The sequence below is a fragment of the Budorcas taxicolor genome, chromosome 23 (genome assembly GCF_023091745.1).
Source record: "Budorcas taxicolor isolate Tak-1 chromosome 23, Takin1.1, whole genome shotgun sequence".
Taxonomy (NCBI): Eukaryota; Metazoa; Chordata; class Mammalia; order Artiodactyla; family Bovidae; genus Budorcas; species Budorcas taxicolor.
Genome location: NC_068932.1, coordinates 14,342,075 through 14,356,369, shown reverse-complemented (window position 1 = coordinate 14,356,369; position 14,295 = coordinate 14,342,075). Strand labels below are relative to the sequence as shown.

Sequence of the window (14,295 nt, the reverse complement as noted above, 5' to 3'; positions counted from 1 at the left end):
GCATGAAATGGTCCCTTGGTATTTCCAATTTTCTTGAAGAGACCTCTAGTCTTTCTCATTCTATTGTTTTCCTCTATTTCTTTGCACTGATCATTGAGGAAGGCTTTCTTATCTCTCCTTGCTATTCTTTGGAACTCTGCATTCAAATAGGTATATCTTTCCTTTTCTCCTTTGCTTTTGGTTTCTCTTCTTTTCACAGTTATTTGTAAGGCCTGCTCAGACAGCCATTATGCTTTTTTGCATTTCTTTTTCTTGGGGATGGTCTTGATCCCTGTCTCCTGTACAATGTCATGAACCTCCATCCTGTCTATCAGATCCAATCCCTTAAATCCATTTCTCATTTCTACTGTATAATCATAAGGGATTTGATTTAGGTCATACCTGAATGGTCTAGCGGTTTTCCCCACTTTCTTCAATTTCAGTCTGAATTTGGCAATAAGGAGTTCATGATCCAAGCCACAGTCAGCTCCCGGTCTTGTTTTCACTGACTGTATAGAGCTTCTCCATATTTGACTGCAAAGAATATAATCAATCTGATTTCAGTACTGACCATCTGGTGATGTCCATGTGTAGAGTCTTCACTTGTGTTGTTGGAAGAGGGTGTTTGCTATGACCAGTGAGTTCTCTTGGCAAAACTCTATCAGCTTTGCCCTGCTTCATTCTGTATTCCAAGGCCAAATTTGTCTGTTACTCCAGGTGTTTCTTGACTTTCTACTTTTGCATTCCAGTCCCCTAAAATGAAAAGGATATCTTTTGGGGGCATTAGTTCTAAAAGGTCTTGTGGGTCTTCATAAAACTGTTCAACCTCAGCTTCTTCAGCATTACTGGTCAGGGCACAGACTTGGATTACTGTGATATTGAATGGTTTGCCTATGAAACAAAAAGAGGTCATTCTGTCATTTTTGAGACTGCATCCAAGTACTGCATTTCAGACTCTTTTGTTGACTATGATGGCTACTCCATTTCTTCCAAGGGATTTTTGCCCACAGTAGTCAATATAATGGTCATCGGAGTTAAATTCACCCATTCCAGTCCATTTTAGTTTGCTGACTCCAAAAATGTCGATGTTCACTCTTGCCATCTCTTGTTTGACCACTTCCAATTTGCCTTGATTCATGGACCTAACATTCCAGGTTCCTATGCAATATTGCTCTTTACAGCATTGGACCATGCTTCTATCACCAGTTACATCCACAACTGGGTGTTGTTTTTGCTTTGGCTCCATCCCTTCATTCTTTCTGCAGTTATTTCTCCACTGATCTCCAGTAGCATATTGGGCACCTACCGACTTGGGTAGTTCATCTTTCAGTGTCCTATCTTTTTGCCTTTTCATACTGTTCATGGGGTTCTCAAGGTAAGAATACTGAAGTGGTTTGCTATTCCCTTCTCCAGGGGATCATATTTTGTCAGAACTCTCCACCATGCCCCTTCTGTCTTGAGTAGTGCTACACTGGTGGAATTCCAGTTGAGCTGTTTCAAAACCTAAAAGATGATGCTGTGAAAGTGCTGCACTCAATACACCAGCACATTTGGAAAACTCAGTAGTGGCCACAGGACTGGAAAAGATTAGTTTCCATTTCAATCCCCAAGAAAGGCAATGCCAAAGAATGCTCAAACTACCACACAATTGGACTCATCTCACATGCTAGTAAAGTGATGCTTTAAATTCTCCAAGCCAGGCTTCAACAATATGTGAACCGTGAACTTCTAGATGTTCAAGCTGGTTTTAGAAAAGGCAGAGGAACCAGAGATCAAATTGCCAACATCTGCTGGATCATCAAAAAAGCTAGAGAGTTCCAGAAAAACATCTATTTCTGCTTTTTTGACTATGCCAAAGCCTTTGATTGTATGGATCACAATAAACTGTGGAAAATTCTGAAGGAGATGGGAATACCAGACCACCTGACCTGCCTCTTGAGAAACCTGTATGCAGGTCAGGAAGCAACAGTTAGAACTGGACATGGAACAACACACTGTTTCCAAATAGGAAAAAGAGTACGTCAAGGCTGTATATTGTCACCCTGCTCATTTAACTTCTATGCAGAGTACATCATGAGAAATGCTGGGGTGGATGATGCACAAGCTGGAATCAAGATTGCTGGGAGAAATATCAATAACCTCAGATATGCAGATGACACCACCCTTATGGCAGTAAAATGAAGAACTAAAGAGCCTCTTGATGAAAGTGAAAGAGGAGAGTGAAAAAGTTGGTTTAAAGCTCAACATCCAGAAAACAAAGATCATGGCATCTGGTTCCATCACTTCATAGGAAACAGATGGGGAAACAGTGGAAACAGTGGCAGACTTTATCTTTTTGGGTTCCAAAATCACTGCAGATGGTGACTGCAGCCATGAAATTAAAACACGCTTACTAGTTGGAAGGAAAGTTATGACCAACCTAGACAGCATATTAAAAAGCAGAGACGTTACTTTGCCAACAAAGGTCCGTCTAGTCAAGGCTATGTTTTTTCCAGTAGTCATGTATGGATGTGAGAGTTGGACTATAAAGAAAGCTGAGTGCCGAAGGGTTGATGCTTTTGAACTGTGGTGCTAGAGAAGACTCTTGAGCATCCCTTGGACAGCAAGGAGATACAACCAGTCCATCCTAAAAGAGATCAGTCCTGAGTGTTCATTGGAAGGACTGATGTTGAAGCTGAAACTCTAATACTTTGGCCACCTGATGCAAAGAGCTGACTTATTTGAAAAGACCCTGATGCTGGGAAAGATTTAAGGCAGGGACAACAGAGGATGAGATGGTTGGATGGTATCACCGACTCAATGGACATGAGTTTGGGTAAACTCCGGGAGTTGGTGATGGACAGGGAGGCCTGGTGTGCTGCAGTCCATGGGGTCGCAAAGAGTGGGACATGACTGAGCAACCGATCTGAACTGAACTGAACTGTACCAAGAATTCACAATTCAGCAGGTGGGGTTCAAGAATTCACATTGCCAACAAGTTCCCAGATGATACGGTTGCTGCTCATCTGAAAAGCATGTTTTGATAATCACTGATGTACTATATATCAGGATACAGATATCAGGTTTTGTTCAACATTTTCTAATGACTATTAAATAAAAGCATGATTACAAATCTGAAGATGATATTAAATTTTGACATAAAAAGATCTCAATAGGGTAGTTGTGGGAAAATCTTAAAATTTAATAGAGATAATCTTAAAATCCTAAAACAAAAACTAATCATACAAGTATCAGTACAGTTCAGTTCAGTCGCTCAGTTGTGTCTGACTCTTTGCAACCCCATGAATCGCAGCACACCAGGCTTTCCTGTCCACCACCAACTCCCGGAGTTCACTCAAACTCACATCCATCGAGTCGGTGATGCCATCCAGCCATCTCATCCTCTGTCGTCCCCTTCTCCTCCTGCCCACAATCCCTCCCAGCATCAGGGTCTTTTCCAATGAGTCAGCTCTTTGCATACAAGTATAAGAAAAACAAATCACACAGAAAAAAGAGAAAGATAAAGAGATTTTAGAACACTACAGCTTCAGTGACTCAAAAGTAAACACTGGTAACCAAAAAAGATAATAGCAGTTTGGACTTTACTAGTAAAGTACAAAATATGGAACAATGCATTTGATATTCCAATTCTGTATTATACTGGTTCCCGCATACCTGCATATCTCTGTATTCAGCTTTGGGTATCAGACATTAAATAGAAGGTAGTCAAACCAGTCTGTTCAAAGAAGAGCTTTGGATCTAAAATCATTATCACATGACAACAGTAAGAAGAAATATTTATGTCTGGCTTTCAGAAGATTCAGAAAAGCAGTTTTCATATACTTGGCTTGTGGATGAGGACTTGCTTTTCTCTGTAAAAGCCTAAGCAAAACTACCACACATAGCTGTCAGACTGCTCACTACATACCGGTGTCCAGTTGAGGAGAGCAGTGGGGAGGGAGGGAGGGCTGAAATCCTAGTTTACGAGATATTACTTTGCCAACAAACGTCCGTCTAGTCAAGGTTGTGGTTTTTCCAGTAGTCATGGATGTGAGAGTTGGACTATAAAGAAAGCTGAGCACCAAAGAATTGATGCTTTTGAACTGTGGTGTTGGAGAAGACTCTTGAGAGTCCCTTGGACTGCAAAGAGATACAACCAGTCCATCCTAAAGGAGATCAGTCCTGAGTGTTTATTGGAAGGACTGATGTTGAAGCTGAAACCCCAATACTTTGGCCACCTGATGCAAAGTGCTGACTCATTTAAGAAGACCCTGATGCTGGGAAAGACTGAAGGCAGGAGAAGGGGACGACAGAGGATGGGATGGTTGGATGGCACCACCGACTCAACGGACATGAGTTCGGGTGAACTCCAGGAGTTGGTGATGGACAGGGAGGCCTGGAGTGCTGTAGTCCATGGGGTCGCAAAGAGTCAGACACGACTGAGTGACTGAACTGAACTGATAAGTCATGTGCCTTGATCAGAGAGTCCAACTGGAAAAGGGGTAAACTTTTTTCTCATTCCTATAAAGGAAACAGTACTGGGAGACTTTTTCCTTTCAGTGAGAATATTTTTTCTAATTTGCACAAAGGCACAATATGGACTAGTGGTGACTCTCGCCCTGAGGCAGAACTAGGTTTCATTAGGAGAAGTTTAGAAAAAATTATATTTCAGCTCAATGTAAGAAAATGATAAAGGAATATAGTAAATAGAAACTCACTTTTTGAAGAGTAGTTATCTCCCAAATTAAATGTTCAAGGAATAGCTGGACAACTACTCGACAGGGTTATTTTCATTTATTTCTTTTTAAAAATATTTATTTGGCTGTGCATGGTCTTTAGTTGTGGTATACGGGTTCTAGTTCCTGATCAGGGATCGAAACCAGTCCCTCTGCACTGGGAGCATGGAGTCTTAGCTCCTGGACCACCAGGAAAGTCCGACAGCATTATTTCACAGTGTTTCAAAGTAGAGAAGTATGTGAATGTGCATTTACCAGGAAGATGGCAAAATTCAATCATCATTTACTTCTAGGATTCTACATTTGAACTATCTGCACATTTTCTCCATATCTTAGTTGATTCCTAAGGCATCCATATTCCTTCTCTTCACAAATTTATCATACATTCTAGCCTTCCTCTTACCTAACCAAATTCCTTTTCCTGTTTCTGTTTCCTTTCCTTCCCCTGCCCTGACATGTAGAAAGCATACACATGGCATCAATATTAAAAATAAACTTTGCATTTTAAAAAATTGCTTTCTTCCAGATTAAAAACAGACAAACAAAAACACTATTTAAAATAAGCATGAAGGGAATTCCCTGGCAGTCCAGAGGTTAGGACTCTAAGCTTCTACTACAAACCAAGGGGGCTTGGTTCAATCCCTGGTCAGGCCACCAAGATCCTGCAAGCTGTACGGCATAGCCAAATAAAGAAATTAATAGTGGGATGAAAACAAAAATTCTCCGAACATACTATTGGAGAAAGCCAAGTTCCATGTTTAAGTGATTTACATATCAGTCACAAGAAGTCATGAGTTCTTTTTGTACCAGGACTGTTGTAATTCTCTGGTGGTCTAGTGGTTAGGACTCTGAGCTTCCAATGCCAGGGGCCCAGGTTTGATCCTTGGTTGGGGAACTAAGATCCCACAAGCCTCATGAGGTGGCCAAAGCGGGAAAAAATGGAATGTCAATTTTTATTTGTTCAGTGATTACCAAATGCCTGATACTGTATTAAATAATGATCTGGTCTCATTACTTCATGCATATAGATGGGGAAACAATGGAAACAGTGAAAGACTTTATTTTCTTGGGCTCCAAAATCAATGCAGATGGTGACTGCAGCCATGAAATTAAAAGACACTTGGCTCCTTGGAAGAAAAATTATAACAAACCTAGACAGCACAGTAAAAAGCAGAGACATCACTTTACCAACAAAAGTCCATATAGTCAAAGCTATGATTTTTCCAGTAGTCATGTACAGATGTGAGAGTTGGACCATAAAGACAGCTAAGCGCCAAAGAACTGATGCTTTTGAATTGTGGTGTTGGAGAAGACTCTTGAGAGTCCCTTGGACTGCAAGGAGATCAAGCCAATCAATCCTAAAGGAAATCAACCCTAAACAGTCACTGGAAGGACTGATGCTGAAGCTGAACCTCCAATACTTTGGCCAGCTGATGCAAAGAGCCAACTCACTGGAAAAGACCCTGATGCTGGGAAAGATAGTTTGCAGAAGGAGAAGGGGACAACAGAGGATGAGATGGTTGGATGGCATCACTGACTCGATAGACATGAGTTTGAGCAAGCTCCAGGGGATGGTGAAGGACAGGGAAGCCTGGCATGTTGCAGTCCATGGAATTGCAATGAGTAGGACACAAATGAGGGACTGAACAACAACAAATACTTGGTAAGTATTAAGGAGCAGAGCCAACCACAGGCATAATCTTATAGGAAGCTGAGTTATCCGCTGTGATTTGTCTTTAAGTCCTGGTTTCTCCCTTTCTGTATCTATAGTACCAGAACCTTGGCCCTCATCAGGCTAGGGTTTATCCCTTTTGCACCTGATCCTGGACATCTTTAACTGAGTTATACCTTACAGTTTTGTATAATTTCTTCCAAGAGATTAGTCTTTTAAGAAAATATCAGTGTTTTAAAAGAAGTCTTCAGTAACTCCACCCAAATAAGTAACAAATGGGAGAAAGCGTCCTGTGACGGGACAAAGGGGCAAAGCTGTGTGCTTACGCGCTTTTTCTAAGTAGAGTTAGGCTTCTCTTCAAGGAGAGGTAAGAGAACAGAGAAAAAATCTAGGTACCTGAAGTTGCCTAACCAAACAGTAATTTCCATTCCTGAACAAATATCTAATTGAGAAGACACAACCAAATGCCAAAAAAGGGTTCAACAACCCAATTATCAATATTCTGAAATGCCTCAAGCAATACTTATATAAAAGTTTACATGAGTATTATACTGAAATGACCTCATAAGACAGCTTTTTTTTTTATTCTTTTGGCACTCAGCATGGCTTGTGGGACCTTAGGTCCCTACCAGGGATTGAACCAGAGCCCTCCATAGTGAAAAACGCGGAGTCCCAACCATTGAACCGCCTGGGAATTCCCCTGTAAGATAGCTTTAAAGACTTTTAAGAAATCAGTTTCGAACTATTTGTAGAATGAATTAACAACTGCTTTGAGTTAGAAACTTCTAAAATGGTATCTACTTATGCTTTTATTTGGGCGGGGTCTTGCTGTACTTGGGCTTTCTCTCGTCGCAGTGAGCAGGGGCTGCCCTCGAGTTGTGCTGCTCCAGCTTCTCACTGAGGTGCTCCTTTGGCTGCAGAGCACGGGCTCTAGAGCATGTAGGCTGCAGTAGCTTGGGCACACAGGCATCGTTGCTCCACAGCACGTAGGATCTTCCTAGATCAGGGATCGAACCTGTGGCCCCTGCACTGGCAGGCAGATTCTTAACCACTGGACCACCAGGGAAGTTCCTGAAACAGTTTTGTTTTTTTTTAAATATATATTTATTTGGCTGTGGCAGCTCTTAGTTGCTGTATGGAGGATCTTTAGTTGTGGTATGTGGGATCTAGTTCCCTGATCAGGGATCAAACCTATGACCCCTGTATTGGGAGTGCAGAATCTTGGCCATTGGACCACCAGGGAAGTCCCTAGAAACATTTTTAAAAGTGCTTTTTGGTAAATATTTTAGTAAATACACTAAATATCATCTTGTAAATGACAGTTTTATTTTGAGAAAGAAATATAATAAAGGCTTTCTAATATGAGAAAATTAGAAATGCTTTCTAGGAAAAGAAAATGGGTTCTTCTCTTCTGTAGGGAAAAACTATCTTTCTTTTGCTTTGTAGATTAGTGTTTCTCTTTTTTGGAAGGAAATCGGTGAGTCTTTAAAAACTCTGTATTTTTTCACGTAATAAATGATTTAAAAATGTAATGAATAATTGAGCCTATATACTTAATCTTTTTAATGTTAATTATGTTTTTCCTAGCAGAATGCCTTGTATAGAAGCAGACAAATATTTATTACTCATTGAAAAAACTATCGCTCCTGCTTCAGCTGCAAGCCACTGACATTTAATTTTCTAATGTCTTTTACACAGAATATATTATTGCAAAATCTGCCCCCAACAAGTATTTTATAATCCCTTTTGTGCCCCGCTGTTTTTCAATTTATCAACAGTGGTGCCTGCCTAAACTGTCAACCAGGGATTTTCATCATTTAATCAATATACCATACATTTGAAAGGAGTGCTTAAAAATTATTCCATAAACTCATGTCTTGTATAAGGGTAATAAAACCTACAGCTAGAAGCATTTATAGCAAGGCTAATAACTAAACAGCCAATCAATTTTGAAGGTGACTGGCTAATGTCAACATTAGATTATGGAATCTGCTAACCCTGTCACCTAAAGAAAATAAAGCGAAAAATAAGGGCAAAGGTAAAGACTTGAGAAATTCTTTGAGAGAGAGAGAGAATCAAAATGTCAGACTATAAAGAAACTGCACTTGGAATGCAGGTTCCCAAGAGCATTCTTTAGCAAGTATCTGAAAGTTTATGCATGGAAAATAAGAATGACAAACAATAATTTCATTCATTTACTACAAACCTCAGGAGAGTTCTAGCAAGAAGACAAGAATGACCGGAAAGAATAAAGAAAAAAAAAAGAATTATAAATAAATCACCTTTTTAATTATCCATTCAGATTGTCACTTTAGTGCCACTCTAGAGGCCCTAAATGTGAAACTGAAATATTTTTCTCTTCTTGGAAGGAAGTTGCTTCTAAGGCTGCCGAAAGTTTAGCTGGATCAGGCCTCTTCTCTCTTTAATGAACTATGCTACTCTATACCATTTTCCCATAGAATTTACATATAGATTCCTAGAAATGCATCATTTTAACCAATAAGGTACTTACATTCACACTGTATGACATCTAGGTTAAACTGCTGAACGGCTCCCATGCTTATCTGTTTTAACTCACTGTCCAGTAGCATCTGCATTAAGGATGTTGACAGATGCTGGCAGGCTGACATGCAAGCAGTCTGGGCAACTTTCCCCTGTTTAAAACAAATATCCAAACCAAAAAATAAACAAACATAGAAACGTATCATATGATAAAGTATCACAAAAATTTTTCATGGCATTTTTTTTAGTGATAGCCTTTCTGTATTCTGAGTGGCTGTCTTTTAGCATAAGAACTGAAAGTAACATTCTGTTGACTTGTCATTCTCATGATATAAACATCATTAAAGCTATAATTGTATGTAGAAAAATTAAAGTTTGTGTTTAAAATCTATTGATTATTCCATATCTCTTTAAATATCTCAAGTATTTTTAAAAACGCACATTAAAATATGCCATTTGTGACATAAAATAACTGTCATGTTGATGGAACATTTATTCATATAATGCTTTTTAAACTTTCCTTTATGTAATTAACCAAGCCAAGAATTAACAGTGTAATTTATTATAATTTAACTATACCTAATATACTTTATAACATATACTTTCATATGTATGTAATAAGTAAAATGTCTTTATAAAATATACATTGAGTCATTAAGTTCTTACTTCTAATAGGAAGCTTAGTTTGGAGTATAGCTTCAATTAGGAGGGAGAAAAAGACGTTTGCATACCAATATGATTTCACAATCATCTACAGATCTTTTCATTAGGTTTTAAAAATTAAGTTTTAAAATCATCTGATAATTTAGAAATATAAAGTTAAGTGAGCTACAAATACTTGTGGTTGTCTTTTAGTATAATATCATTGTATTTTCTACTATAATAAGCTCCTAAATCTCCACATGAATTTTGACTTGATTCAGGCTATATTTTCTTTAAAATTATAAAAACAATTTTAAATGTCTAGCTTCTAGATTATATAGCTGAATCACAATATAATACTGCCTTTAGTATAAATTGTTCTTTCAAGCAGGCTTTTTATTTTAACTACAGTTGAAAAGAAAACTTTCAGGTAAAGCTTTCCAGTGTAATATCACTGCTAGTATGGCTATCTCCAACCCACAATTATGTGATTTGGTGATGGACTGACACCCATATGATTCGAAGATCTATGACTAAGGTTAGAACTAAGAACTTTTGTAAGTTGTCCATGTTTTGCCTTATTAGCATTAACAAATATTTACCCAGTGATACGTGATCATTATGCTTTTCCTACTTATCACAAAGGCCAATAAAGCTACAAAATCACAAAAATCTTCCAAACATAAATGCTATAATATATTGATGCAAAAATGTTTACATAGGACTGATCTGTTAGAAAACAAGGAACACAAATATATTTTAAAAAGATTGTTCAGTCGATTACACATTTCAAGTCAGACTAGAAACAAGCAACTTTTATGAATCCTTACGAATCTTTAGCATTTAGACACTATGCACAGTAAAAAAAAAAAACTGCATTTGAAATGGAATGCCAATATCTAAATCTGAAACTTTAGAGATAAAAGCTGATGCAAACAATATATCTGACAAATACTGATGAACTGCCAAAAAGGAATGTAACAAACAATGCAAAACCCAGCATGCTTCAAGATCCCCAAACCAAGAAGAATTAGTCTAGGAGACATGCAGCTCCATTTCCCAAGCAGAATAATATCAATATGAATGAGAAGCAGGGGGGGAGAGACAGAAAAAGAAGAAATCAATGGCATGTAATTTAATTACAATGTAATAGGCTTGAAAAAACTTAGTGGAAATGTCATTTTGATCTAATGGAACAATTAGCACAGTTTAGTTTTAAGGTACTTCTCCATCAAATCAGCTCCATGTCCTACTTCTGTTGCCACTATAATGTACTAACTGCAAAAACAGATTAATAAACTGCCAAAACAGTTACTACTACATTCATTTCATAAACAAACACATTGCGTAAAATTTTAACATGGGTTCAGATGCTACATATGACTATGCAGCAATAGTACTGGAGCCAAAATAATGGTACTAGTACAAAAATACAGGCTATTTCATAAACTTGGTGGATATGGGTAATGAAAACATATAAGCGTGCGTGCACGTGCATACACACACACACACTCACACGCGTTTCTCTTTAACACATGCAATTTCCTTTGATTATGCATATTAAATACAGGCTTATTGTTCTCAAAGACAGAAGTTTAAAATGTCTATAAAATATTGAAATGAAAAATTCCTTTTTCTAGCTCAAAATTGATATCAAAGGTTCAAATCCTTTAAAGTTATATTCTATAAGATCAATTTTTTTTAATGTGTACTTTTTGACTATAGAATGTGAGCAAATATTCTTAAATTTTATCTATTACTTATTTTGAGACAGAAAATTTTAATATTCCAGAAACTTACATATCCCCCAAACATTTCTGATGCCTGTAGCCCTTGGTACACTTTTGTATAACCAAAACACTCCTTTCCGAACACTATTTTGCTATTATTGTTGATGCTTTAATATTGTATCACCTTCTAGAACAAAAATAATCTAAGTACTTTTACAACTATCTTTTAAAACTGGCCATTTTCATTATAGATGTTCTGGTTTTTAACAATACAACAAACAAAGCCAAAATACTAAACGAAGTGACTGAGAAAATACAGCACATTTAGTATCAAGCACCTAGAAATTTCTGCTCCTCTCGTCTGAAAAGTTAATTGCAACTATTGCCAACATTCTCTTTTTCTTTAACATAAATTTCAACAAGTATGTAAAAACACCTGCCAAGCTTTTAAAGGTAACTACTTTTTTACCCTGCTCTCACATTTTGCTGAAAAACAACTTGCAAAGAGAGAAAACCCCTGGACAAACTTCTTGTATTTCAAAGGAACTTGTAAAAGAGAATCTGCTGACATATTAGATCCTTTTCGCATTACCCAAAAGCTTTTCTTCTAAGAACAATTGTGGTAAAGAGACATTTGGCTCCTAGGAAATTCCCAAAGGGTCAACCATATGCATCCTTCCATGGCACCTTCACAGTGCTGCTTTCTAGATTCATGTCTCAAAAGCAGCTTTCATCATTTACTTGTGTGTCAGTCAATATGATTTATGGACTGCATTCAACAAAGTCAAAGCATATAGAATGAGAAATATGACTACAATCTGCTAATTTGTTTTGTATTGAGCCACTTAAGAGTCAAAGACCTGATGTCAGACTGAGACCAGCAACACAATTAACCAGTCGGTGACAGATTCATCCATCCTCCCTGCCAGGCTGTGCCAATCAAAGACAGCATGAGGCGACATTTGGTGAAATCAGTAAGAAAACTCATTCTCTAAGTAACCTATGTGAGACCTTGATTGACACTTTTTGAATTTAGTTTGTGGAACACAGACAGTCTTTACCCAATAGTCCCTCACTGCAAGCTGTGAAATAAGGCTTTTAATGCCAATCACAGGAACAATAAACCACAAACCACCAACCCTCAGTTTAAAAGGAATCAAGAAAACACATCTGTTTTTATGTCAAGCCAAATTTCCAGAATAATTTACTATTATAGATTAGGTAAAGATACTCTGTTTCCTTTGAAACATCATAAAATGACATTGTAACAAAAATACAACACATTTTATTAGATTATAACTCAAAACAGTTTTGGTTTCAAAGTAACACTTTGATAGATCTACTCTAATATAATAGTAAGAGAAATGTAGAATACTTAAAAACTAATTTGACACATTTAAAATTTCATTTGAAGTTTTCATTTCTGTCTAACCATTCTCTTATTTCAAAGATCTAATAAAATAGCAAGGCTTGATTTCAATAGTAATTATTTGAAAGCATTTTTCAATGCTGCTTTCATTCTCTCAAATACACTTTACATAAAAATGTGCTCTTGAAATCACAATCATTCTTTCTGTGTTGGTCTATTTTCCTTAAAGATCCCAGGAGAATCCATTTTCTTTTATTTATACCTTCACAAAAGATCAACTTTGCACCATAAGCTACTTTTTATTTAAGTTAAAAAATATATAGACTCAGAAATATTATGCACTATATTTATTATTCTTTAAATTGATAACAGGTTTTGTTTTGAAAAGTTATGTAACTCTTGTCAGGAAAAACTTAAAAACTTGAAGAAAATCATGGTCAATTTGAATATTAAATCTAACATTGGTAAGCAAATTTATTAATTCTGAGTCTATGTGACTTTTAAAGTTATTTAAATAAAAACAGCAAAATACTGCTATAGTATTCAAACTTATTGCCTCTCAATTTGCAATGTGAATTGCAGTTATGAGATACGAAATAGCCTTTTCAGAAGGAAGACGAAAGAAGAAAGGAAATATTTTGATGAATTGGTCAGTCTCCTAAAGAACCACAATTTTTAGCCTTTTAAAACACATAGTCTAAAAGAGTGAAGTCTTTCATCAAATATGGAGTATCCAACACTAAAACCAGAAATGCATTCTTATTGAAAAATGATGCCAAGTTGAAAAATAGACATTTTAATCTAAGAAACCTATTATAATTCTTTCTATTTTACAAAAGAATCACTAATTTAAATTTCACTATATGAAACTACTTAAATGTACTACTACTCAAACATAAAAAATGTTATTCAATCTGGAAAAAAGCATACCTAAAACATGAAAATTTCCCCAAGGTGACTTACAAATACACAAAGATTCCATCATCTAGTAAGGTTTTAATCTATTTTCTGGCTAAACACATGGTATAATACTGAAATGTCTCTGATTCCCAATAATATAGAATGTATGTTTAAAGGTTTAAATATCAAGATGAATTTCTTTAGCAAGTTTTAAAAATAACTTTAATACAATCTTGAAAACAGTAATAGGTCTACCAAAATATACTTACTCTAATGTCCCTAACATTCTCCAAAATACCTCCTTTACATTTCTGTATTCCTCTCATACTCTTCCTGTCTGCATCTAAGTAGCTCTAGTCCCCAAAGAACTGGTTATCACATCAGTTAACCACAATTCCCATAGCCAATTATGAATTCCCTTTCTCCTCTCTTAGGCTTTTCTTCTTTTAACAATTCTCAACCATAACGATATGAGACATAACATAAAGTACTGCTCTTGGGACACAGAAACATGCACATTCACACACACACATGCACGGATTAAAAAGAACAGAAATACCTTAAAATTGGGAAAAAAATTCTCCCAACTGGGGAAACTTCAGGTCACTTATAATATATGGCACATTTCTATTTCATGCCTTATCCTAACTTCCTTATCCCAACTGTGTGTGTGTGTGTGTGTGTGTGTGTGCGTGTGTGCATGCTGTCACTTCAGTCGTGTCCAACTCTTTGCAACCCCATGGACTGTAGCCTGCCTGGCCCCTCTGTCCATGGGATTTTCCAGGC

At 36.9% G+C, this 14,295-nt stretch overlaps 1 protein-coding gene across 1 annotated transcript in view; it reads right to left on the bottom strand.

Moving 5' to 3' along the window:
* EXOC6 (exocyst complex component 6) overlaps positions 1 to 14,295 on the bottom strand; it is a 173,408-nt gene that overhangs the window by 45,253 nt on the left and 113,860 nt on the right. The window contains exon 20 of the mRNA XM_052661217.1: positions 8,879 to 9,020. Coding sequence (XP_052517177.1) covers positions 8,879 to 9,020 — 142 coding nt within the window. The remainder of the gene's footprint in view (positions 1 to 8,878; positions 9,021 to 14,295) is intronic.